Source organism: Eschscholzia californica, unplaced genomic scaffold (assembly GCF_041429995.1).
Source record: "Eschscholzia californica isolate CP2 unplaced genomic scaffold, dmEscCali1.0.p SCAF_1, whole genome shotgun sequence".
Lineage (NCBI taxonomy): Eukaryota > Viridiplantae > Streptophyta > Magnoliopsida > Ranunculales > Papaveraceae > Eschscholzia > Eschscholzia californica.
The window spans coordinates 54,073,774-54,101,044 of record NW_028238198.1 but is presented as its reverse complement, the minus strand read 5'-3'; the positions used below and the strand labels follow the sequence as shown (position 1 = coordinate 54,101,044).

Below are 27,271 nucleotides of genomic sequence, written 5' to 3'. Positions count from 1 at the left end.
AGCTTCCCATTTCGTAGTATCCTGCCAGGGCCGTGTGGAGGGGGGTGCGGGCAGGGCGCCCGCACAGGCCCCCCCCACCACTAAGGGGCCCATTTGTCTAAAAAGTTGGACTTAAACATATAAACATAGACACACAACTTACATAAAAATGGGAACTAGCTTTGCTGGTTAACTTGGTTGCTTTCCAAGCCAAGAGACACGGGTTCTACACCCCAAGCCACCAATGGTATTTATTTTTTCCTTCTTCTGGTTAAGAAGAGTATTATCGCTAAATCGATTTTTTATTTTGCTCCGTTGCACCTTTTTTAAACTATTTTGTTATTTTAGATCCATATTTTATATTTTCTCAAGTGACTTCAAAGAAATAGAAATCTAAGAGCTTTAAAAAAAATTCCGACAATAGATAAATATATATGTGAAAATAATTATACAAAAGATACCGTGTTCGAAAAATTACTTTTAGATTCTAGACTATACAATGTACGAAGATATTATTTTCTCTCTATTATTTAAGTCAGCTATGCTTGCTAACAACCTTCGTTCACCCCTGGTCATGGTCGATAAGTTGCAAACTGAACATTTAATACGATTATGTGTTGAAATCCAAACATATTATGAAAGTTTAGATTTTTATTATGTTACATGTAGTTATAAGTTTATAATTTAAAATAGAATAAATTTTTCTTTGTTCACAAGTAATAGTGGATTCTTAGATTAGATTATTTATAAAAATGATGTTACAAAATAATTTTTTTTTGCTATGACTATTTTTCTTCAAAATACGTTTGTGATTTTTATTCAAAAGCCCTTAATCAAATTTCGCACTGGGCCCCCAAATTCTCAGGCACGGCCATGTATCCTGCAATGGGGTTGAATCCAGTAAAAGATTTACCTCATTGATACTGCTCTCTTCATCAAAATCGAAGCCAAAATAGGCCAACAATGCTTCCAATGGGCCATCTGCTAGAGTTTGGTAGCAATGGAACCATTTTTTTTTTTTTTTGTTTTTAAAAGAGTAACGAAACTACGAAGAACCTAAGGAAAACAACAAAGCAAGCAAGCTGACTCCACCAAGCAACCTAGACACAATCTAGACGACTGGGTGGTATTTTTCACCTAAAAATAGATCTAGACAGCTTCTACTTCTTACCAAAGCTTGAACTATGATTCTTATAAGGAGTTACTCCGTCACAGTACAACGATCAAGCAATTCTTCAGGAGACAGCCAACTATGAAAGTTGAAAATAACTGTACCCTTGGCAACATTTCCTCTTCTCGAGGATCGTTCCCTCTTCCTGGGAAAACTCCAAATACTAATCGAGTTATAGATTTGTCAAGAAGGTCCTACAAGCTCGTTACCTTTGGCCAATGTCTAAATCAATTTTTAATTTTATGTGAGGCTTGGGATCGCGCAATGTTGTTACCTAAATGGGCAAGAGACCGGTGATGAAATCCGACTCCTATCTTGTAATGGGTTAATGCCCTTACTAATATGATAATTAAACTAACAGTTCGACAATCAATTAAGCAAGCAAAAACATCACAAGTACCCACTTACAGGAGATTCGTGGGTGATCTAGAAGTTACCTCCCGTTCAAGACGGGCGACGACCTTTGTAGATGACCCAGGCCACTCTTCCCGCAAGTGTGCGAACCCGAGGCTTGTTAGTTTCGGTTACAAAATTAAATGCCCTCCAGTTTAGGGTCAAAACAATAAAGTCCTTAAAACAAAACAAAAAAATAAAGAAATACAAAAAAAATTATAACACTTTCACCAAAAAAAAAAAAAAATTTAAAAAAAAAAATACTAAAATAACTAAAATCTAAAAAGGTCTTCTTTGATTTCCTCTTCCTTGATGCTCCTTCCCTTTAGCTCCTTTGTGAATCTATACAAAGAAAAGAAAAGCAAGTCAAAGTAATCAAAAGAGACAAAAAAAAAAAAAAAAAACCAATTCAAGTTTGAAAATAAAATTAAACCTATCCCTGGCAGCGGCGCCAAAAACTTGATAGGCCTAAAATAAGTCTATTCCCAAGTGTAGGGATCAAGTTATAGTACTTCTAATAAGTCCAAGATTCGTTCTAAGGGACAAGCAATTTCACCTAAATCTTAAATTAAAACCCCTTTCGAAAATTTGATTTGATTTTAAAAACTATTTTAAAAAGAAAACAATACTAATAGACTAATAAGAATGAAATTAAGGTGGGAAAGAAATCTAGTGTTCTTGATTCCACCACATAAATGGACTATCTAAAATATGCATTTCATTAACAAACCCCTTTTTTCATGTATAACTCATAATCTTAAATAATAAACTATTTAGATTTCGGAAGATATTCTTTAATAACACAATTCCAAATCAAGTATTTATAATTTATTATCACATAAAAGCTATATTCCTTAACAATCATTCATCATCTAAAAAGCATATCCCATCTAATAACTTAACAAAAACATGAAATATCTAATTATGAAACATGAACAATGACAAGATTATAAAATCTATATGAAACAACAATTAATAGACATTGAAGCTCAATAGAAGGATTTATTAATCAATAACATATCTCAAAATAATCCCAAGTATGAGTTTCCTCTACAACCCTAGATACAAGATTAGCTACTCATTGAATTTAGAGACACATACATTGATAAAATAAAATACATGGAAATTAATGAGAAAAAGAAAAGAAATCACCCAATTCCTTGCTCCAATGGTTCCCAAGTATGATCAAAATTATGCTTCAAATCCAAATAATAGCACTTTGAGAGTAGGTGGAAGTAGAAAAGCTTAGAAAAGAAATTAGAAAGGAATTAGTTGTAGAAAAGAAATGAAGGAAGAAGATGGGATAAAATTAGAAAGTAGATCTAGAAATTAGAAGAGAAAGAAATTGGGTAGAAGAAGTGATGGAGGCCAGAGAAAGGAGAAAGAAATGGTTTTAGGGTTTTACTACAACAAGAAGGGGGAGAGATGGGCTAAGAAGAGAGGCTTTGGTTGGTAGTATAAGGGTCTTTATATAGAGTTAGAGTTTTAGTTGGGCTTAATGGTAAAACAGGGCGAAAGTAAGGGTCATTTTAGGAATTTCTAGGGTTACAAGAGCACAAAAACCTAAAATGTACAAGTCTGGTTGGCGGCTAGGGTTTTGTAAAGGATTTCGGATGCTAACATACTTCACGGCTAGTGCAATAACGTACGGCAACAACCCAGCATCCGTTGGATGAAGATGCACGGAAGGGTAAGGCCCAGATTGCGCCACGCGTGCAGGGAGCATCTAACTAAGCAAATACAGGAAACACGGTAACATAAGATTGGGACAGAATCTCACAAGTCGTCTGATCTGGAAAACACGGAAGGTAACGACCAAGATTAGAACGTAGGATTGGGACCACAGAAGCAAGTTGCAACGCGCTTCACTGAATCATGCTCTTTAGGGGCATTTAGATGCTTGGCTGGGATACGGGAATTGGATGTGACGGCCTCCGCCTCTCGACACGTGTCTCTAGGTATACCGCTGGCCAGAATCGTGCCCGACATTGTACCGAATGCTGACCAAATGTTGACTTCACATAATTCCCTCGTACGGACTCTGATTTGACTTTCGTTTTCTCCTACGGGCTCGTCTTGGACTATACTTTTCACCCATGTACTCTCCTTAGCCAAAATACCAAAACGCCCTTGACTCCAAATGACCAAAATACCCTTTATATTCGTTTCTAACCGTTTTCATACCTACCTCTGCAAAAGACACCTAATCAAGAAAACTAACCATTTTATTACAATAAAGACCCAAAACAGACTTACTCGGCTAATTTAAACGACTCCGATGGGACATTTTCATGACCCATCAGTTATTAATTTTTTCTAACAAAATTTTACAATCATTATATGTCCCCTCCCATCCTGCCATTACGAAAGTAAATTTCATGTCAAAAGAACATACTGCCATCACATTTTGTGTGCGTTGACCTTTTCTCCCTCTAAAAGGTACTTGTTTTTCCAAAGGGATGTGGGCACTTATGTGTGCCTCATCAATTGCTCCAATGCAATCCTACAATAAATGAGTAATTTAAATTTCAGATAATATTTATTATAAACTATTTTACATAAGAGTAATTAAATAATGTTATTACCTTGAAAAATTGCCAATACATTGAATTATGACGAATATGAGGGGGCGCCATCAAGTGAAGGAGGTTTTATGATCAAAGTTGCATATTTAGTCATTGCTTTTAAAACAAAATTGAAATGACGACTGATAGTTTCTCCAGAGTGTTGAAAATGACCGCACATAATTGAATTTCTCTCGTTATGCCCAATAGTCATGAGAAATATTGCCAGTTGCTCTTCAATGGCCACATGTCTTGTGCTCTTCAAAAATCCTTGTTCTCTAAGCGTGTGATATAATCGTATGAATATATGTTGATCCATTCGCAACAAATCACGACATAGTTGAGGGTGTTCATGTTAGAGTTCTAATACGTATGCATGCCCTCTTAAAATAGATTTTCTAACTGGATTCTTAATTATATATGTCTGATTATAATACTCTGCGATACTAGCAACTGCAAGAATAATAACATCTTCTTCGTCTGACTCCATTTATTTGTCGATGACGAAATAACATATTAATATGAAAATATATAATTTCAATAAACAACCAGAAATATAAATATTAAACTATATCAAATGTGAGTTCTAGCAATATATAATAAGGCGTATCTAAAGCGTGTCAATTAAATAATAAAGAATATCTTCTAATTGCAGTGTCGCCTTTGCAACCATTCAAATCGAACTCCAGATTGGAGCGACATAAACACTTCCCTCACATCTTTATCTATGAAGCTCTCTACAGTTGTAAAATACAATCCACTTCCCACTGGTATCATATCTTCCATTCCGATTAACGTCTCAATGCATTCTTTAATTGTATATACTTTTTCAGTAATCTTAGTCCTGTTTTCAACTGCCTCAACTAATTTTTCCATTGAATTGCTAATCTTAGAGGCTCCAGACAATCTTCTTCGCTTTTGACCTTGAAATGATTGTTTAGTACCACGTTGAGTTTCATTTGTTTGTAACACAACATCATCATCAGAAGATTGTTGTTGCGTTTCATACGTTTGAGTATCAACCGTAGACCGTGTTTCAGGGGGATCTGCATTTGTCCGGGTTTCTACTTCTAAATTCTGAAGAAATGATGGCATTACATAAGAATTAGAAGTAAAGGCCATTTCACCAACAACAGTTGTACCACCAAAAAGATAGTCAAGTTCCTTTTCAAATTGTAGTCCAGTGTCTCGAAATTGTGCAGCCTTTGGATATGTCTACGATCGAGATAAATATAAATTAGATTAGAATACAAAATATTAATCATTAAAATAATTATTAATACAATAATTTACCTTGATAAAATCACGCCAGAAATCATCTCCAGCAGATATTGTACCAGCTATTGGATCCCAACCGGAACCTGTCTTGCTAATCAACTTGTTCCATAATTTTCATAACTCTTTTGTGCTATCCCAGTGATTTTTATTTTATATTTTATCGTATAACGTCTTTGTCTTGGTGAAAAATTTATCACAAAGATTTTGATACCCTTCTCTGTTCAAGTGTGTCCCGGGTCTGTTACCTTTTTGTACTTGATCTAAACACAAGTAAACAAATACTTTGTGAATTTCAGTAGTCCAGTGTGCCCTATTAGCAGTACTAGTTCCCGCCATCTTCAATTGGTAATTAAATTTTGGTAAATGTTAAAACTTATAAATCAAATTTATTTTTGTCTAATTAAATTACAAACAAAAAGAACAATAAATAGAGATTATAATTTGTTCCAAAATATTGTCAACAAATAGTAAACAAACTATAGAATAATTAAAATTTATTAAATGGAATGAAATAATGTAATGAACTAATTTGAGACATAAACAAATAATGTTGGTGAAAAGAATGAAAAGAGGAATTTGTTGTGTGATATTAAACATGGGCATTTAATATTATCTAATAAGAAGGAATGTAGTACATACAAAAAAAATAACAATGGTGAGAGAGAGAGATTAAAAGTTCAGATCGTAGAGAGTGAAAAAGTTTCAATAGGTGGAAAAGAAAGTACTACTAGTCTACAACACCACCTATTAATTAATGAGAGATAGAAAACAAGAGAGAGAATAAAATAATACCTTTCACCCTTCTGTTCTTTATGCTGTTATGGAAAGCAAGAGAGAAAAAAACAAAATAGAAATCAATTAGTAATACCCAATGTACAAGTGAGAGAGAAAAACATTAATTAAAGACAAAGAAAGTAGTACTTCCTCTGCACAAGTAACGAGATGAAGAGAGGAGAAGGAAGGCAGAGAACAACTCACCTTTTTGACTACAACCAAAAACCTACCTATCGTCACTCCGCCTTTAAAGGCGTGCTGCTTCCCGAAAAATCTATAAGTGGAAGCTACAATTTGCAGCTTTAGCTTTGCCATACAAAAAGCCCAATACGGCTTAAAATAAGCGCCCAGTTAATTTTGCCAAACGGTACCCTGATACAACAAGTGGTTAAATTTAAGCTAAAAACGACTTTTTACTACTTTTAAGCTTAGCCAAACGGTACCTAAATCAAGTAAGTACTCAGTAGGATCCATGTATCATCACCTTATTATAGAACAAACAATCAACCAAATCAATGACATAAAATGGAGTTTTATCTGGAACAAGAGCATTACCAGTTAGACAGCGCAAAGACAAATATATAGGTAATCAGTATAATTGTTGTGATTGTATTAGTGTGAAAACAGTAAAGGACGCCTTACTTCACTATCAATTGGCAAAAACTGTTTGGTTTAACTTCAATATATTATCGATAAATATAACCTGGCTAACTGGTTGGATAATCATGGAATGAAAACGGTAACTTAACTTACACCAAAATGAATATTCATTTCTTTACCATATTATGGTTTATTTGGAAAGTAAGAAGTGACTATTGTTTCAGCTATAAGATTATTAACCCGACGCAAGTGATTCAGCAAAAAGCCTTTCCACCCCTCCCCTGTAGCGAGGCTAAAGCTAAAAAGCATAATGACTCTAAATAGATTCCTTCAGAATAATCTTACTGTAAGATTAACACCGATGCATCATTTACAGAAGTCAAACATTGCATTGGAATTGGAATGATAGTTCATGCCCATCAAGGAAAGTTTATTGAGGTGAAAGTAGCAACCCTCAAAATGATATCCAGTGAAGAATGAGAAAGAAATCATGTTTGGAATAAAATGGGCAGTAGAGCAAAATTATGAGTATATTATTCAAGAGAGCGACAACAACAATTTAATTCAACGTTTACTTCACTCCAAAAATCTAATTCAATGGCAGGTCGCACCTCACACCAAGCAAATAAAGGATCTCTGATAGAGAAAGATATTTTATAGTTATTTAAAATTAGGAGTTTCTATATTTTAAAGTATTAGGTTCATGGTTGAAATCTGGTTTATTTTTATAGTTATTTAATATTAGAAGTTTTTATATTTCTAGGTATTGAGTCCAAGTTGAAGTCTAATTAAGAGTCTTAGTTGGAGTCTAAATTGTCTGGTCGTCGCCTATATATATGTCTGAGTTCATAGTAGTTAAGATATATTAATCTTGAAGTTACTAAAAAAGTTTTCTATTCGTATTACGTCTATCTTTGGCTGGCCTACAGAAGGACCTCGAGCAGACGCTCCTATCATTCGCTTCAGCACTTCTTTTATGTTCACTAGAGAATCTCATTTATGGTACAAACTCGAAAAGAAAAAAAAACAAGAAAGGAGAAGCAATTAGGTGAATTAACGGAGAAGATGACTGAGACGACGGTAAATCAAACATTATTGATTGAGAAGATTGGTCGATTGATCGAAAATAGAGAGATTATATCTCATATAGGTGATCGTTTTAAAGGTGAAAGGTTATATTTTACACGGTTTGACGGATCAGCTGTGGAAGGATGGATTTTTAAGTTGAACAATATTTTGAGTTCTAACTCTGCACAAGACCAAAAGATTCAGTTTTCAATCAGTTACTTGGATGGAAAAGCATTACAATGGTATCGATGGGCTAAAAGAGGTAACTATGTTCATTCATGGGAAGAGTTTGTCGAAGTGGTTGTAGGTCGCTTCGGGAGAATGACGTATGAAGATGCAGGGTTTCACTAGAAAAATTACCACAATTATTGTCCATCTTTGAATATCAGGAAGAGTTTGAGCGTCTCTCGAACATGGTGAATGATTTACCAGATAGTGTTTTAATGAGTTATTTTCTGAGTGGATTGAAAGATGAGGTTAGACTGGTAAATCCTTTAGTTTAGTAAACTTACATGATGCAACATCTGTAGTTCGATTACAAGATGAAAACGTCTCATCGAGACGCCAAAGTTATAAAAATATGACAAGAGCAAATACCCCTATCAATGCAAACCCACTGAACTCAAAATCATCAACAATATCAAACCAGGTTAATAATGAAGCACCCGTAATTCGCCGACTCACGTCAGCTGAGGCTGAAGTAAAAAGGAAACAACAGTTACATTGCAATTCCAATGAGAATTCGTATCGTGGTCATCGACGTAAAACACAAACCTTATTCCTCATTGAGAAAAAAGAAGATAATGATGATGCAAACAAGACTGAAACCGAGGGAGTTGATGAAGATGCAGTGGCAGATCCATAAATTTTCTGTTGTGGGTGCACTTTTAATAACAAAAAACAGCTCTAATTGTCCAAAAGTCGCGATATTGACGTTCAAGTAATTGAGTTATGTATCTTATACCTACACTTTCAACCAACTCAACTATTGGTATCTTGAAAGTTGCATCGACTATAGTCTTGATAAAAATAACTAGTTTTATAAACATTCGAATTATAGAACAAAATAATGTATAAGTTTATTTCGGTATAATGAGTCTTATTGAAAAATTATCACCCCATTTTACTTTTTTAAAGAAGTTAAGAAAAGAGAAAATCGACTAAATTTACAAAGATATACAGAAATAATACAAAGAGAAAAAGACTCAAAATGAACTGATTTGAAAATAAGGAGTCAAAAGGGAGAAATAAAGGACCAAACGGTAGTCGGTTACAAATTAGGGGGCAAAAACAAATTTATCCAGAGAAAACCAAAAACAAAAATGAGGAATGACTAAGGGAATCGAACTCATGCTCTTCCATGCATAGTACGCACTCCACAACCACTACGCCAAGATCTGTTTTGTAAGCATCTATGTTTTAACTTCTTTATATTAAAATGAACCGCTACTTCAAATGAAAATTAACAATGGACTTGTGGGGGCGCGTGCCCCCACATGTCCCTACGTGGGTCAGCCCTGTGAAGAGGTGCAAACATAAGAAGAAGAACATGTGGAGATTCAATGCATGCATTGGACGGTTCCCCTGCACCACAAATCTTGAAGGTGCAAAGTGAAACTAAATGAGCTCAAGTTACCGTTTTAATTGATTCAGGTAGTACACATAATTTTATTGACACTTCCATTCGTAAGAGGCTAGGTGTTAAAACTATACTTGACAACTCGTTTGAAATTAAGTTAGCAGACGAATCGAGAAATTCTTGTGTAGGGCAATGCGTTAGCCTAGACAAAAAGATTAATCAGTATGCTTTGACAAAAAAAATTTATATACTGAAACTTGGGGGTTGCGATATGGTATTGGGAGTAAGTTGGCTACACACGACCAATAACTGGGATTTCAAGTACTTAACAATGAAACGCTATACAAGGTAAACAATTTAGTTTGGAAGGTGTATGAGAAATTAAAGTGAAGATCGCTAGCAGTCAGGGCATGCAACAACTCTTCAAGCAAGGGGTCATTGGGAGTTTTTTTGCCAAATTTTGAGTGAAAACAATGATGCTAATGTCGATATACATACGAAAATTCAATTCTTGATTACACAATTTGTTGTGGTATTTTCAGCACCAACAGGTTTGCCACCCATTAAAAGTCACGATCATCACATTACTTTATATCCCAACAGTTCCCCAGTCAATGTTCGACCTTATAGGTATGCTTTTGGTCAAAAGAATGAGATTGAGAAAATAGTAAAAAAACTACCGCAATCTGGGTTAATTTAGCCTGAGTCCAAGTCCCTTCTCCTCGCCTGAATTATTAGTGAAGAAAAAGGATGGTACATAACATTTGTGCATTGACTATACAACATGACACATCTTTGTACTCTAATATTTGATCTTTGTTATGTTCTTAAGCAATTTATTGTTTTTTAGTTTTCTTTTGTGTTTGTGAAGATACTTAAAGCAAATTTGGAAAACTGACTAAAAAGCGCGTATTTGGAGGAGCCAACTGAAGGGGATTATACTAGGGTATCTCATACACCTATTTGTCTAGTGTTGGTAGCGGAATCTCAAACATCTCTATGTTTAACACTAGTTTCCAGGATCTATACATGAACATACCAATGAACTAGATTGGAAAGATGATTACCTCTTAATCGCTTTCCCACGAACTAAATCCCGACCAGTATTCGGAAGATAAGAGCTCCAAGTGTAGCTCCTCTACTTGAGACACCGAGTAATGACTTGAACTCCCTCCTTTCAGTCAGCTAGGACCTTCTTGAAGGTTGAGATGAAGAACTCCTTCTTCTTGACTAGATACTTGAGAAAACTCCTTTTCTCTCTCTCTCTCTGAGATGTATATTTTGAAACTCTTTCAGGTTCTCAGAGAAGCTCACTTTCAACTCCTTGAAAATTGTCTCTTTCTTTAGGTTGTATAATTAGGTATATATAGAAATCCCTAGAAGAGGTATTAGACTCAAACTAGGATTCCTAAAACCTAATTATAAGGCAACACCCAAAATACCCTCCTTTGGGTCACTTAAAGTGGCCGGCCAACATAGCCCTTTTTGGGCTTCCTTGGCCGGCCCACTTAGGGCCTAGCTGGCCATCACATGGCCGACCCTATTGCCTAGGTCGGCCATCACATGGCCGACCTACCTAAAGCCTTTCCGGACCTCCCTTTTGGGCCCGGACATGTTTATCTCTTCGGACTTCTCCGAATCTTTCTAGACTTACCAATAATGGATCCAATACACTTATTTGCCATTATCCTTCTAGTCAATTCTCTCCGTTCAAATCATTACTCTGATGTGTAACCCTTGTAGGATTCGGTCTATGTTAGCCGCGAATCAACTCCTTGATTCGACGATCGTAGCTGGCTTTTAGCTAAGCATTACGACCCCTAATTGGACCGGACTAATGATCTTCCGAGTAAGGTCATTAAGATCCTATTCGCCAAATTGTACGCATTGCAACCTTGGTCGAAGGACACTCCTTCGGAAGGATACCATTCCTTCAGACTTAGGCATTATATCCTTCAGTCTCCCACTTGTACTTAGAACAAGTGCAATGCTCGATTCCCATGTTTTTTCGTATCTCATCTGATATGTCATATTCATCAGACTCTCTTGATCCCGAGAACAACTTCCAATCCAAACGATTAACTCTTAATCCGTTTGAGCACGGCCATGCATTTTTCAGTTGTTTCTCATCAAGTGGCCCGGAGATACTTTATCCTGATTTTACTCAGGAAAACATAATCCATTCTTGTACTCCCACTCAATTTCATGTCTATCCTGTCTCCCTCAGTATCCCGCTTTTATAACCACTTTTTACGGATGGCGTTTGACGGTACCAAAGTTCGACATTCCTTCCATAAACTGAGTGAGTACTCATGTTTTGAGGAATCTCTCCAATTTTCTTAAATGAGAGTTATGACATCTTATAACTTCAACTCTTGAAGTACTCTCATTCGGTGGGTTTCCAGTGTATCAACTATACACCCATGAAGTTGACCTTTGAATACTCCTATTCCCATAGCCCAAGAAACAACGCTATCTTGTCAATCACTCATGCTAGTCTTCTTAAGTCATTATTGTCCAATTAATGACCTGGACTAGGGATAGTAAGATGGCGTGCTTCCATGTTCACTTAGTAGGGTTTCTTTTATTAGATCACGTATCTACTAAACCTACCTGGAATACTCCATCCTTTTGGACTGTCGTCTAAATTCTAAACCATAATTTAGATGACGAAATAAACCCAGTTTATTTCGGATAACAAGAGTCTGTAAAATTTGAGCACCCGCGTGAACTCCTTCACGTTCTCAATTTTACAAGTCATCTTAGGATACTCCTTCCTTGATTTTAATTCCTTAGATTCGAGCATCTCATGATCGTTCTAAGGTGGCAGTTTAGTTTCCTTTTCACTTCGCTTTGTTATTATCTTGCTTTCGAACTCTTCGTAAGCTATTATGATAATATCAGTTCCTCCCACTGAAATTAGTACTTCCCAAGTTCTAATTTTACTTTCTTATCTAGTAGAGTTAGTAATGACTCCCAGCATGAAAAACTCTTTTCCACCTGTTAGCCCTTCCTAAAAGATTCCTATCTTTATTTTCGGAAGATTACTTTTATGACTTTCTTCAATCTTCTGACTTGTATGGGTGACGACATCTTTTCGTACTCCAAGTACTTCTCACATGTTCGGGTAAACAACAATCATCTCATGATCGTTCTTATGTTTTCAAACATAAGTGTCTCTCCCATGTTTATCACGGGAGCTGGGTAGAATTTCTCTCCAAGAGATCTTCTTATTCAGACCTCTTCAAAACTCCTTTTGAACGAGTCTTTATCATCCTCTGGTCTATCTCCATAGACTTTGATGCCCATGGTTAATTTACCCTCGTCTTTTGTCCTCTCGTGTATGTCTCCTACATACAGGACATGAAACTCGCTTGTTTCACTCCCACTTACCTTCTTGTCGCACAAGATTTAACCATTCTTACTCTTATCTCTTTGGATTTCCGGTCCAATTTCAGAGTGGTTTCTGCTATAGTTCTTTTGAATCTTCTCAAGACTCATTGGGGTTTTTGAGCAACCTTCTTAACTCCTTAAGAAGTTTCTAGGCGATTGTCCCTCGAACCATTCAAGGCGACATCCCTCGTTTCGTAAGCCGAGTAACTCTTACTCCCTTTCGTTTTAAGGCAAGTAACTCCTTACTTCCTTTTGTTGCTCTTTATCAAATCCTATTCGATTTTTCCTCCCGCTTGTCTTCTTTGAAGGACCCTCCTTTTAATGAAGACACCATCGAGAGCAACAATCTCATTGTGTTTCGATGATTTGTGAGAAAACCCCGTTCTTCTTTTCGAAGAACTTATGTCTAACACGCTTTAGACATTAGAATAATTGACAAATTTTAGAACTCCTTCTAAAAGAATATCCATATTCATATGGACTCAATTATTCACTATAGCTTTTCTAGGTTTTTAGTGGGTTGGCAGATACGTATTAGACTTTTGTGTTTTCGGAAGAGCGATGACTATTGAACTTATGATCTCATCATATTCTTTAGTCACCCAGACCCACATCTCGATTTAGGATTTGTTTCCAAAACTTCTCCAAAATCAAGTCTTACGTCCATTCTACTCACATTAATCGTAGACTTTTATGTCTAACATTAGTTTCTACGATTAACTGAACTCTTGTATTCTTACAAGATTAGAATGACTAAGTCGGATCATTCGGTATAATTACTTAAAAGTTAAATAGGCTCTTTTAAGAACATCATAAAACATCTCATATTTTATTCACTCCCATAATCTCATTACAGAGTCAATGTTCTGAAAAGAAAAAAAAATACTAAAACTACCTTAAAGTATTGCCTATCGAGTCTATGATCCTTCTTGAGCTTTTCCAGCAACTCTTGCCTTCTTAGCTTTTGACAGGTTCATCTCCTCTTCGATAAATACTCAGCTCCCCCTTGATCTTGTCATTCATAATGATAAGAGTCTTTTAGGTATCACATACCTTGAGGAATTTGTATTTAATTGAATAACTTTTAATAATTTTTACCTTGACAGGAACTCCCAGTTCCGTCGTTTAATTCTTCCAAAAATCGCGGGCAATCTCTTAATCGAATATGAGATGTACTACCGTACACAAGACATCTCTTGTTAGGAAGGATAGTTTTGGGTTTCGGTGCTTTCTTGCCCATTCTCTTGCCAGATGGCTTCCTTCTCCTAACGTCTTCCGTTCCCGTATTTATAGTCTCCTGAACACTCAGAATTTCTTCTAGAGTTTCAGGGATGCTGAACCTACTTTCAGCAACTTCCAGAATCGCTAGCAGACTTCCGAAGGAAACTCGGCCAAACTTATCTTCAAAGTTCGTTACTACATCCTGAAACCTTTCATCTAATGAATTCAGGATGATGTCAACCGCCATGTCGACTGGCATGGGAGACCCCATCCATTCCATGTTTTTGAAGTGATCAATCATCTCCAAAACATGATAACAAACGGATTTCCCTTTCTCCAGTCGCATTCCCAGTGTCACCATTGTGATTCTAAATCTCTCCATTCGACATTGTGTTCCAAACACTTCTCTTAGTCGTCGAATGATGGTGTATGCTTCCATGTCAATGAACATATCTATATATTTTCTTTCCATGGCCATTAGCATTAAACCGGTTACTGGCGCTGACTTCCTTCAAATATCGTCTACTTGCTTACGTTCTTCATCAGAAGAGGTTTCTGAAAGCACGGGGATCGAAATGTCCAATACTTCTGCGCTTTCTCCTAGAACCTTTCTCAGGTTCCTCTCCCATTGAACGAAGTTGGTATCGTTCAATTTCTCAAGTATGGTATAGAGGTTGAAGATGTTCTTTGTCATAATTAAACTACATGTAAGAAATGCGAAAGTGATTAAACTTGTTATCCTGGCAATTTTCTCAATTTGCCTATATTATTCTATTTTTGTCGTCCCCTTAGAATAATATAATTCCAAGATCCCATTCCTTCGAAATTAAGCGTACTTTGGCACTGCCCTTAATTCGTCGTCCTGTTTGAGTAACTCCTTACTGATCATACTCCTATGACTCTTGGTTAACGATTTAGACATTAAATCGTCCTTTAGCCTCGAAATCCAAAACCCTTTTGCTGATTCGTTGAGAATAACCATTTAGACATGTAGACCTCTTCATAAATCTACCCGTATTGTCCCGAGGTAAAAGATGGCACCCTGCTTTGCCATGACCCACCATCGATGAACAAGGGCTCAACAGGTGTCTTAATCTAGGTAGGCTTTACTCAAAATTCTTTTTGGGACTTATTACGTAATTTATCAAGTTGCGTTACTGTGAACTCTTGTATAACCATTCATGATTTATTACGTAAAAGTTTATGTGGGTTTGCGTAATGATTTGTTAAATCTCAGTATTACCCCTTAAAAGATCTCATCTTTTAAGTTTATTTCTTGTTCGCCTGTGGTTCGTTTGGATTCATATCCAAGAACCTCTATTGACTACTCCCACTTGAACCATGATCTCATCATTCAGTTCGTCAATAGATTCTAAGACCCTATACTCTAAGTATTATGCGGGCACAACTCCTTGCGCTTAGAACAAGAAACGATAATCTTATCTAAAGGTATACTATTCTATGCAATCACATACATCCATACATACAATAATATGACAATCATAATAAACAAAGTATGTATCCTAGATTTGTTTCTAGGTTTTGCTATGTCTCGTATAGCTATCTGTGAGAATTTGTGACATCTCTATGTCTAATGGGCTCTAAAGTTTCATATTCACAATACTTTAAACTAGAAGCACATTATGTTTCTTCCTTAATTGTTTCCTAAACCAATATAAGGAAAAACTCCGTTCGGGCTCTTCTCTAATCCGGGTCTATGTCGGAAAAACTATGCTCGGAACCGGGAGAAAAAGCCTGAAAAACTCCCTTTCAGGTCGAGGCCTAAAAGCCCTTGAGTCATACTCAAAAAGACCTAAGTCAACCCTGGTCAAAGTCCCTTGACTGGCCTCTGGTCAACCCTTGACTTAACCTGGTCAAGGTCCGGACCATGAGACAGCACCTTCCTATCGTGCTCAGTCTCTCGGGCAGACGCGTCCTAGCCTAGCTAGACGCTTCTGTCCTAGGACAGACCATAGACATCTCGGGTGAGATGTCTAGGATGCGTCCTGGTCACGTCCCAGACGCGTCCAGACCATCGGGTCACCTTTCATCCCTCTCGGGTACTCAATCCGAGAGGTGTTGGAACTTCCAGACGCGTCCCGTACGTGTCTTGGCCTGGGACAGCACATGTGCCATCTCGGATGTTCGGTCCGAGATGCACTCGTGCTCCACAGTCGCATCCCGGACGCTTCTGTGCACAGACGGCAAGGCCATCCTCCCTCGGATGCCTTCTGGACGCGTCCCGATGCGTCCTAGACGCTTCTTGATGCTCCGATCGCATCCCAGTCGAGTCTGGAAGCTTCTAGTCGCATCTAAGATGCGTCTGGTCGCTCCAGACACATTCTGAATGCGTCCGGACACCTGTCCAGTGTCTCGGTCCTAGACCGAGACTTTAATAGGTTCCCTCGAGCGCGTCCAAGCCGCGTCAGGGATGTCCAAGACGCTCCTGTCTCGGAATCCTATTCCGTCTCGGACTGGGATATCCCAGACGCGTCCAAGACGCTCTGGGATGTCCGAGACCCGAGAGTCTAGGACTCCTAGTCCAGCTCGGACTAGGATTCCCGTGTAGGGAATTATACCCTTATACTAGTGTTTATAGCGGATAATGACATCTAATGTCTAACACTAGTATCCCTAAGATCATCATGCAAAACTAGTAATTAAACTAATGGAGATAGTAGATTACCTTAATTGCTTTTTCCCTCGAACTAGTTGAATTGATTAAAGAAGACCAAGAGCTTCAAGTGAAGCTCCTCTACTTGGGACAAGAGCAATCAACTTGATCTCCACCTTGTTGTATTGCTAGCACACCAATGGTGGTTGGAAAGAAGAACACCTTCTTCTTTGACTAGATAGATAGTAATGGGAATTAGCTCACTTTCTCCTCTCTACTTGATGTGGTAGAGTAAGAAAGCTTAGAGAGAAATTCCACACCTTATTCTCTTCCCTAAGAGTGTTTATATAGAACCCTAATAAGAATCCACCTTCTTTTAGGTTTCCTAAAACACCCTTTAGAATAAGATTTAGGGAAATAGTCGAAAATAGCAACTATTGATATTTTCTCAATTACCTAAGGAGGAGGTGTCCAAACACCACGAAAATTGTCAGATATAATTTTTATTATATCGGCAACTAACTCTCCAAAATTCAGCCCAATCCGAGTCCTAGAAGTACCCGAACCGGTCTAGGCCCAAAAACCCTATTTTTGGCCTTTTTGTACTATCTTTGCCTAATTCCTTTTTAGGCCTATGAGATATGTTTATGGGACACTCCCATGATTATATCTCACTCCCACTAGTCATATCCTAGATCAATTTGTCACTCTTATGTGTAACCCGTTGTAGGATCCGATCGAAGTTAGCCGCGAATTACTTCGTAATTCGACGATCGTAGTTGGTCTCTAGCTACAACTCTACGATCCCTAAATCAATCGGACTTGATGATCTTCCACATCAATTATCCTATCCGACAAATTGTTCGCATTGTCACCTTGGTCGAAGGACATCTCCTTCAACTCCTTCATCCCGGTCCTTCACGGACTGGGATTTCCAGTCCGTGTCCCTGTCTGTCTCGGACTATCTGTCCGAGACGTGTTGGTCCGGCCAGCTGGGTTTCCTAACTTTTTGGAAATCCAACCGTTCCAACTGATTTTCTTTTTGTTTTTCTTTGTTCCAGCTGCTGTTAGGTACTGTTTTTGACAAATTCATCAACCAATCTTCATGGTTTTGATGATTTTTATCAAAATTCTTATACCCTAAAGCTTGTTTATAAAAACTCTTTTCATAAAACTATGTTTTTAGTGTTTCTAGGTCAAGAATCTCATTCAAAACCCTAATTTGATCTCATCAAACTATGCTTGAATCTCTATTCAAACATCATAAACACTAGTATCTAGTTATTCAAGTATGAATCTAATTCGTCTAGTCAAAGATAGTTCATGCAAACGGCTCGTGATGCCACTGAAGGGGATTATACTAGGGTATCTCATACACCTAATTGTCTAGTGTTGGTAGCGGAATCTCAAACATCTCTATGTTTAACACTAGTTTCCAGGATCTAGAGATGAACATACCAATGAACTAGATTGGAAAGATGATTACCTCTTAATCGCTTTCCCACGAACTATATCCCGACCAGTATTCGGAAGATAAGAGCTCCAAGTGTAGCTCCTCTACTTAAGACACCGAATAATAACTTGAACTCCCTCCTTTCAGTCAGCTAGGACCTTTTTGAAGGTTGAGATGAAGAACTCCTTCTTCTTGACTAGATACTTGAGAAAACTCCTTTTCTCTCTCTCTCTCTGAGATGTATATTCTGAAACTCTTTCAGGTTCTCAGAGAAGCTCCCTTTCAACTCCTTGAAAATTGTCTCTTTCTTTAGGTTGTATAATTAGGTACATATAGAAATCCCTAGAAGAGGTATTAGACTCACACTAGGATTCCTAAAACCTAATTATAAGGCAACACCCAAAATACCCTCCTTTGGGTCACTTAAAGTGGCCGGCCAACATAGCCCTTTTTGGGCTTCCTTGGCCGGCCCACTTAGGGCCTAGCCGGCCATCACATGGCCGGCCCTATTGCCTAGGTCGGCCATCACATGGCCGGCCTACCTAAAGCCTTTCCGGGCCTCCCTTTTGGGCCCGGACATGTTTATCTCTTCGGACTTCTCCGAATCTTTCTGGACTTACCAATAATGGATCCAATCCACTTATTTGCCATTATCTTTCTAGTCAATTCTCTCCATTCAAATCATTACTCTGATGTGTAACCCTTATAGGATCCGGTCTATGTTAGCCGCGAATCAACTCCTTGATTCGACGATCGTAGTTGGCTTCTAGCTAAGCATTACGACCCCTAATTGGACCGGACTAATGATCTTCCGAGTAAGGTCATTAAGATTCTATTCGCCAAATTGTACGCATTGCAACCTTGGTCGAAGGACACTCATTCGGAAGGATACTATTCCTTCAGACTTAGGGATTATATCCTTCACAAACATCAAATGGTTTGTAACTAAACCTTTTGGGTGTTGGTGTGGTCAATTTGGCTAATTAAGTTAATAACATTAAAATGAAGGCAAAATGACATACCAAAGACGCTTATGAGGCAAAGTTAAGCTGGTGCAATAATTGGTCCAGATTCATTGAGTGTGAACATTATGACTGAATTCATTATAAGGTTTAATTGATGACAATAACTACAAAAGAGGTTACAAAAGTTATCTTGAAGACATTAAGTGTTGGATTAAATTGTGAACTTAATAGTTTGTCGTTACAAAAGTTATTAGGATGAATTAATGAAGTGTTAATAACAATTGATACTAAGGCTATAAATGGAGCATCTTTGCAAAGATGAGGAGGAAGCAAGAGAAAGGGAATAGAAGTTTCAAAGTCTGATTTCCATTTGGAATTCTAGTATTTTTCTATCATTTTCCTGATTTATTTTCAAACATGAGTAGCTAATTTCATTTGAGTTGGGATTTTCTTTAAGCCTTAAACAAGACTTCACTTTCTTAATCTATATTTTGTTTGAGTCTCATATTGTTAAATGATGTCAAATTCACTACTTTAAATTCTGGTTTATAATCTTTATTTTTGTGAATGATCACCGTAGAAATATGAGTTTAAGCTTATCAGTTCCAGGTTTTAGAGAAAGTGCCATATTGACTACAACTTAAAAGCAACAAATGTGTATGATAAGATCTATACATGTGAAGTTTGATACTTGTTTGCTTAAGAAAAATATCATATCTTAAGAAATATGTGAAGTTCGTTCTCATTGTGATTAATGGATTCCTCATTGTTAAATTGAGTAAATACCATACTGACTTCCAATTAGGGATACGTGCTTCATTGTAAATGTCATACATGGTGCATCAATTATGAAAGAATTGTACTTTTTTGACTCAATGCCATGAACAATTATATGAACATCTTCATCTATGCTTTGTGAAACTTAATCCCAAATATTTGTGTTAAGGAGTGAATGATTGTTTAGAGTGAAAAGGAGCCCTGACTTGTTTCTCTTTACTATTTAGTAATCACGTGTTAAGTTAGTTTTACAATTAGAATCTCAATCCAAAAACCAAAATTTCTTTTATTTGTAACATTGATAAGCATTATAATCAGATAACAATTCTATGTGGGATGACCCTTGCTTACTACTATCACTAGACTTCATTAAAGTAAGGAAGGTATTACTTTGTTGTGCGTAAACTACACAATAGAGCACTAAACCAATTTACAGTAAAAGATAAATTTCCTATACCAGTCATAGATGAACTATTAGAGGAACTTCAAGGGGTTTTGTATTTCTCGAAAGTAGACTTAAGGTCTGGTTACCATCAGATCAGGATCCAGCATGAGGATTACTTAAAACTGCATTACAGACGCATGGTGATCATTATGAGTTTCTTGTCATGCCCTTCGGGTTGACCAATGCACTATCTACCTTTCAGCATCTCATGAATGATGTATTCAGATGGTAGGTACGATAATTTGTGTTTGTTTTCCTTGATGATATACTGGTTTATGGCTCAGATTGGAATTTACATCTTGAACATCTTAGAGAGGTATTTCAGATACTAGAAAAAGACCAACTCAAGGTCAAATTGAGTAAGTGTTCTTTTGGTACCAAGCGAGTTGAATATTTATGGCATGTCATCACATCTAAGGGTGTAGAAGTGGATCCAGGCAAGATCCAGAGCATCATAGACTGTCCACTGTCTAAATCACTAAAGCATTATGAGGCTTTTTACGTCTAACCAGGTGTTATAGAAAATTTGTGTCTAATTATGGTAAATTAGCTTTTCCGTTTATTCAACTTCTTAGGAAGAATAGTTTCAAATGTACCATGGAAGCAATTGAATCCTTCAACAACTTAAAAATAACTATGGCGACTATGCCGGTATTAGCACTATCAAAATTTTGCAAAGTGTTCATACTTGAGACTGATGCGAGTGGGGTTGGAACTGGAGCAGTTTTGATGCAAGAAAGTAGACCCATAACGTTTACTACTAGGCAATTGGGCCACGACATCTTGGATTATCTACGTATGAAAGGAACTGATGTGACACGAAAATGTCACATTTGGAGAGCGTAACTTAGACTAATTAGTCTTTTTTGAGTGTTATCAATAATATTTTATGTGTTTTTCATGTTAGGTACTTATTTTGGAGTAAGCGTGTGATTCGGAATAAAAGGAGCGAATTATCACTATCATTTCATGTGCCGAAAATGAGAGAAAAAGACTTCAAGAAAATCAAATGACAAGTATAGACAATGACGAGTCCGACGGTGAAAACGGTATTCAATTCGGAGTTCGGACGGGGAAGATGTGGAAGAAAGAAGTCCGAGGGTATTCTAGTCCTTTGTGAGAATTTGAAGATATAGAGGCTAGATTAAGGCACCTCATTGGTCTTTAATTCAAAGTCCAACATCTAAGCCCAAGTTTAAGAATACCCAAAGAAGAAGGAAGGTGTAGAGATTTTATGAGCACCCACTTTTGGGCCCAAGTCAAAGTAGTCTGAAGACTTAGTCAAGTTAACTAAGTCTAGGGTTTGAATGAAGTGAGGTCACTATTCATCTTCTTATTCATTCATGTATCAACAACCAAGCAAGAGAGAGAAGGGAGACTAGGACTTTAGTGTTCTTGAGCCCTAAGCTTTTAGGGTTTGAGTGGAAGAAAGGAAAAGAGAGAAGAAGGAGGTAGGAGTAGCCGGCCTTAGCTTGGCCGACCAAGCAAGGTCGGCACTACAAGAGCTCGGGTGAGACGGCCATGGAAGATGCTCGGGTAGCAGCTCCAGCAACAAGGACGTGTACAGGAACACGGTTGCTGGCACGGGACGCCTTCACGGCAGCAGCAGACCGGCAGCAACAACAACTTACCCCCGCAGAACAGCAACAACCCGAGCTGTTTTGGAGCAGCTCGGGAGTGCTTCAAAGCACGACCAACACTCGCCTAGTGCTCGGGTAGCTTCTAGACGCATGGGACAGCACGGGTAGTGCACGGGACGGCTAGGGACAGGGTGTTATGGCCGGGATTGTTGCTATTTTGGACGGATTTCATGGTTTTTGGCCGGATTTAGTCACCTTCTTTGGCCGGAAATTTCTAGGGTTCCGGCCACCTTCTTGGCCGGAAACTTTAGAGCTTTTACTCCCCATCACTTTGTCTAGCTTCCCATGTTGTTTGATTTTGGTTTGGGTTGAAGATTGCTAGAGAGAGAAAGCTAGGGTTAGCTCTAATGGTGGATGTTTTTGAGATAGAGAAGATGATGATGGTCGCTATGGGGAACCCAAAAATTTGCTAAGGGGAGATCGGCTGCACTTAAACTACTCATATTTTCCGACGATCTTAGCCTCGAACCACATCGAAAAAGGGGGATTCTCTCATCATTTTCTTTCTATTTCTTATTCAATCACCATGTTTAGCTAGCTTTAGTGTATCGATTATATGAGATGAAATGTGATGAATTTGTGATTATGTTTAATATGATTTGATGTTTTGATTGTGAATTGATGTTCATTTAATTCGATTATCGTTTTGATCGTATTTTCATGTGTCTTGTCAAGCGCTTCGCATAGTTAATAGACGAAACAAAGTATTCGATATCGATCGTAGTCTAAGTCATATTTTCATGTGTCTTGTCACTTGTGGTAAAATTTTGTGAGTCTAAGTCACTTGAGCAGGTGATTCTCATATGAAGATATTGCCAGAGTAGCTAACTGATGTGACATGAAAATGTCACATTTGGAGAGCCTAACTTAGACTAATTATTCCTTTTCGAGTGTTATCAATAACATTTTATGTGTTTTTCTTGTTTAGGTACCATATTTGGAATAAAGAACTTAATTCGGAATAAAGGGAGCGAATTATCACTATCATTTCATGTACCCAAAACGAGAGAAAAAGACTTCAAACAAATCAAATGAGAAGAGGAGTCAAAGACGAGTCCAACGGTGAAAACGGAAGTCCATTCCGAGTTCGGACGGGGAAGTTGTGAAAGAAAGAAGTCGAGGTTCGGTCTTAAAACAAAGATTCTATGAAGGCACTCCCCTTGATTTCCAAGTGTAGATTAAAGCCTAAGTCTAAAACCCAAGAGCCTAGATATGAAGGAATAAAACCCAAGCCCAAAGAAGATGAAAGAAGGAAGAGATTTTGGAGGCACCCAATGGACTCAAGTTTGAGTCAAAGTCAAGGTTGACTAAGTCTAGGGTTTGAGTCAAATACACTATTCATCTTCTTCCTCATTCATCATCTTTTAGCTTGGACAACAAAGAGGCAAGAGAGAAAAGGAGGCTAAGGTTTTGTTCTTCATCACTAAGGTTTGATAGAGAGAGAACAAGAGAGCAAGAAGAAGGAGGATCCGGCCAAAGCATAGGCCGGCCAGCACACTAGGCTGGCCTAGCTTTGGCCGGCCGAGCAGCAGCTCGTTGTCACAGCCCACATGATTGGAGCACAAAACAGCAGCTAAGTGGGCCGGACAGTAGCTACCCGAGAGCACCACAACAGCCCAGACAGCAGCTTCCTTAGCAGCTCAAACAGCACACATGTTCCGGGCTGCATTGTACATAGTTGGAGCACCTTCTTTGGCCCAGCCCAAGGAGTTTTCTAGAGATGGCAAAGAGATATTTCCTAGAGATACTTGGAGCCCAAGTAATCTAGAGATTTCCATCACCATTAGATGTGTTACATGTGGATAAATCCTAGCCATCCATTGTATATAGGAACTAGTATAAATAGGGGATCACCCCCTCATTTGTAAAGCATCCAAGCAAGGATTCAAAGCAATAGTGTGAGAGTTGAGTGACTTGGGAAACGTGCCCAAAAGCCTTCTTGTATACAAAGAGTTCTTAGTAATAAAGATCAAAGTTCTCTTTAATTGGTGCACACTTTGAAAGCTTATCTTTCTTGGGTCTTTGCCTATTTAGTCAAGGTTACTTAGGCATTTGGAAAGGTTAAGGCTTAGACTTGTACTTAGGAGGAAGCTAAGTCAAGTGCCGCACGGTGCTAAAGTAGGAGCGAAGACTTTACCCCGTGACAGTTGGTATCAAAGCCACGTCGGAACTATGTCGAGCGAAGTGGAGAACGTTACTCTGCCAGAGCCAAGGAAGGAAGGAAGGTCCAAGACCAAGGGTGGTAAGTCTGCTAGAGAGAAGTCTGCAGAAAGGGACGCTTCCATAGAGGCAAGGTTGGAGCAACTAGAGACCAAGTTTGACATGTTGCTGGGACGTGTCGTGAAGGTTGAAGAAGCCTTTCCTGACCTCAGTGAAGAGGTAGAAAAGGTGATGGGTAGTCAGAATGAGGCTATAGCCAATCTTGAGAAGTCCGTAGAGACTACCGTGGAGGTACTCAAGAGGGAGATGGCAGCTATAGCCAGACCTTCCACTGCGGTCGAGAGGATGCATGCCCAGTTTGAGGAGTTCAAGACCCGGATTGCTCTACTAGAGAAAGCTGTGGCAAATAGTGAAGGACCCTCAACTAGGAAAGGACCAAGGGTCAAGGTGCCTGACCCTGAGAGCTTTACTGGAGCTAGGAATGCCAAAGAGGTTGACAACTTCATATGGCATATGGAGCAGTACTTCAAGGCTATCTATCTTGAGGACCCAGAATCCATGGTAAGCACAGCAGCCATGTACCTGAAGGGAGATGCCTTAACATGGTGGCGACGCAAATCAGGCGACGTCGAGAAGGGACTTTGCAGGATGGACTCTTGGGAAGACTTCAAAAAGGAATTCAAAGCGCAATTCTTCCCGGAGAATGTTGAGTATCGGGCCCGTGATAGGCTGATGAATCTCAAGCATACAGGTAGCATCACCGACTATGTTAAACAATTTAATGCCCTTATGCTTGATATAACCCACATGACCGACGAAGACCGACTTTACTTCTTTCTCCATGGTCTCAAACCCTGGGCTGCAACCGAGCTACGTAGAAGAGGGGTCGAAGACCTACCCACCGCCCTTTGTACTGTAGAGAAGCTTGATGACTATACGTATAGGTCTGACCAAAGTGCCAAAACCAAACCATCTAAGGGCAACCAGGGCAAAAGTGGGGGAGAAAGCAAGCAATCACCAAGGGACACCCGTAGAGATGCCCCTAAGGAAGGTCAGAAGGGCCCGAGGGACTGGAAGGGCAAGTGGAAGACAACGGCCCGTCCAAAGAAATGCTTCCTGTGCGCAGGAGACCACATGTCCTATGAATGTCCCATGAGAGCTAAACTCAATTCTCTACTGACCGAACCTGATGAGAGCCAAGAAGAGCCACATATGGGTTCCATTAGTCTCAATGCTCTCAAGGGAACTCAACCCACCAAACTCAGGAAAGGAAGGAGCCTTATGTATGTTGACATCCTACTTGGTGGGAAAGCTACTAGGGCCATGACCGATTGTGGAGCCACAGATAATTTCATAGTCCCAGATGAGGCTAGAAGATTGGGACTTAAGTATGAGGGAGACGCGAGTAAGATGAAGGCAGTGAACTCGCCTCCTAAGACCGTGCATGGAGTAGCACGGAACGTACCACTAAAGATTGGCACCTGGAGTGGTACTGTGGACTTCATGGTAGCCGACATGGATGACTTCAAGGTTGTCCTTGGGTTGGATTTCATGGAGCATGCCAAAGCAACCATTAGCCCTTACTTGAATGTTGTCAGCATCCATGATGAGAAGTCTCCATGTATGGTACCTGCCGTTCGGGCAAAGGCAAAGGGAGGATCTCTTTCAGCTATACAGCTTAGCAGGGGACTTGCCAAAGGAGAAGAGACCTTCCTTGCCACACTTAAAGAAGAACCTGATGGGGCAGAAGGACCAGTCCCTATTGAAGTTCAAGCTGTCCTTGAGGAGTACAAGGACATTATGCCAGATGAGCTGCCAAAGAAGCTTCCACCAAGGAGAGAGGTGGACCATGAGATCGAGTTGGAGCCGGGGTCCAAGCCGCCTGCCTTGGCCCCTTACAGGATGGCACCTCCTGAGTTGGCAGAGCTGAGGAAGCAACTCAGGGAGCTACTTGATGCAGGATTCATCCAACCTTCCAAATCACCTTATGGGGCGCCAGTGCTCTTTCAGAAGAAACACGATGGGAGTCTACGTCTATGCATCGACTACCGAGCACTGAACAAGGTGACAGTAAAGAACAAATACCCTATCCCTCGGGTGGAAGACTTGTTTGATCAATTAGGTGGTGCAAGGATCTTCTCAAAGCTAGACTTGAGGTCAGGCTACTATCAGGTACGAATAGCCGAAGGAGATGAGCCCAAGACCACTTGTGTCACCAGGTATGGAGCTTATGAATTTCTAGTTATGCCCTTTGGTTTAACAAATGCTCCTGCCACATTCTGCACCCTCATGAACAAGGTATTCCATCCTTACTTAGACAAATTCGTAGTTGTTTACCTTGATGATATAGTAATATATAGTCATACCATGGAGGAGCACCTTAAACACCTACGAATTGTCTTTCAAGTACTAAGGGAGAACTCTCTCTATGTCAAAAAAGAGAAATGTTCCTTTGCTTCCACCAAGGTTGCCTTCCTTGGTCATTGGATAGGAGAAGGGAAAATATGGATGGATGAGAAGAAAATACAAGCCATTCAAGGTTGGGAGGAGCCAACCAAAGTGACCCAACTAAGGTCCTTCCTGGGGCTTGTTAACTATTACCGGCGGTTCATCGAGGGATATTCCAAAAGAGCTGCCCCACTCACTGATCTTCTGAAGAAGAACCAAGCTTGGTTGTGGACTGATAAATGCCAAGCTGCCTTTGATGATCTAAAGCAAGCTGTTATGAAAGAGCCTGTACTTAGCTTGCCAGATCATACTAAACCTTACGAGGTATATACAGATGCTTCTGACTTTGCTATTGGAGGTGTTCTTATGCAGGAGGGTCATCCTATTGCATATGAGAGTCGGAAGCTTAACGATACGGAGCGGCGCTACACGGTCCAAGAGAAAGAGATGACAGCTGTGGTGCACTGCTTAAGGACATGGAGGCACTATCTTCTGGGCAACTTCTTCACAGTGTACACTGATAATGTTGCCACAAGCTACTTCCAGACCCAGAAGAAACTAAGTCCTAAGCAAGCAAGGTGGCAAGACTTTCTGGCCGAGTTCGATATGAAGATGGAATATAAGCCAGGTCGCACCAACCATGTTGCTGATGCACTAAGTCGAAAGGCAGAGCTAGCACCCTCAAGGCTTTGTGCAATAGTCAGTCAACCCGACACTTTATACTTGGACCGGATACGGGAGGGACTTCA

At 39.0% G+C, this 27,271-nt stretch overlaps 2 protein-coding genes across 2 annotated transcripts in view; one reads left to right on the top strand and one right to left on the bottom strand.

Moving 5' to 3' along the window:
• The window catches only part of LOC147567637 (uncharacterized), a 185,084-nt gene that overhangs the window by 51,793 nt on the left and 106,020 nt on the right, over positions 1-27,271 (top strand). The window lies entirely within an intron of this gene.
• On the bottom strand, positions 4,753-5,721 carry LOC147567644 (L10-interacting MYB domain-containing protein-like). The gene is made up of 3 exons (XM_086652584.1): positions 5,539-5,721; positions 5,401-5,484; positions 4,753-5,322 (listed from the first exon to the last, which is right to left on the bottom strand). Exons 1-3 carry the CDS (start codon positions 5,719-5,721, stop codon positions 4,753-4,755), a joined length of 837 nt encoding a protein of 278 aa, XP_086508710.1.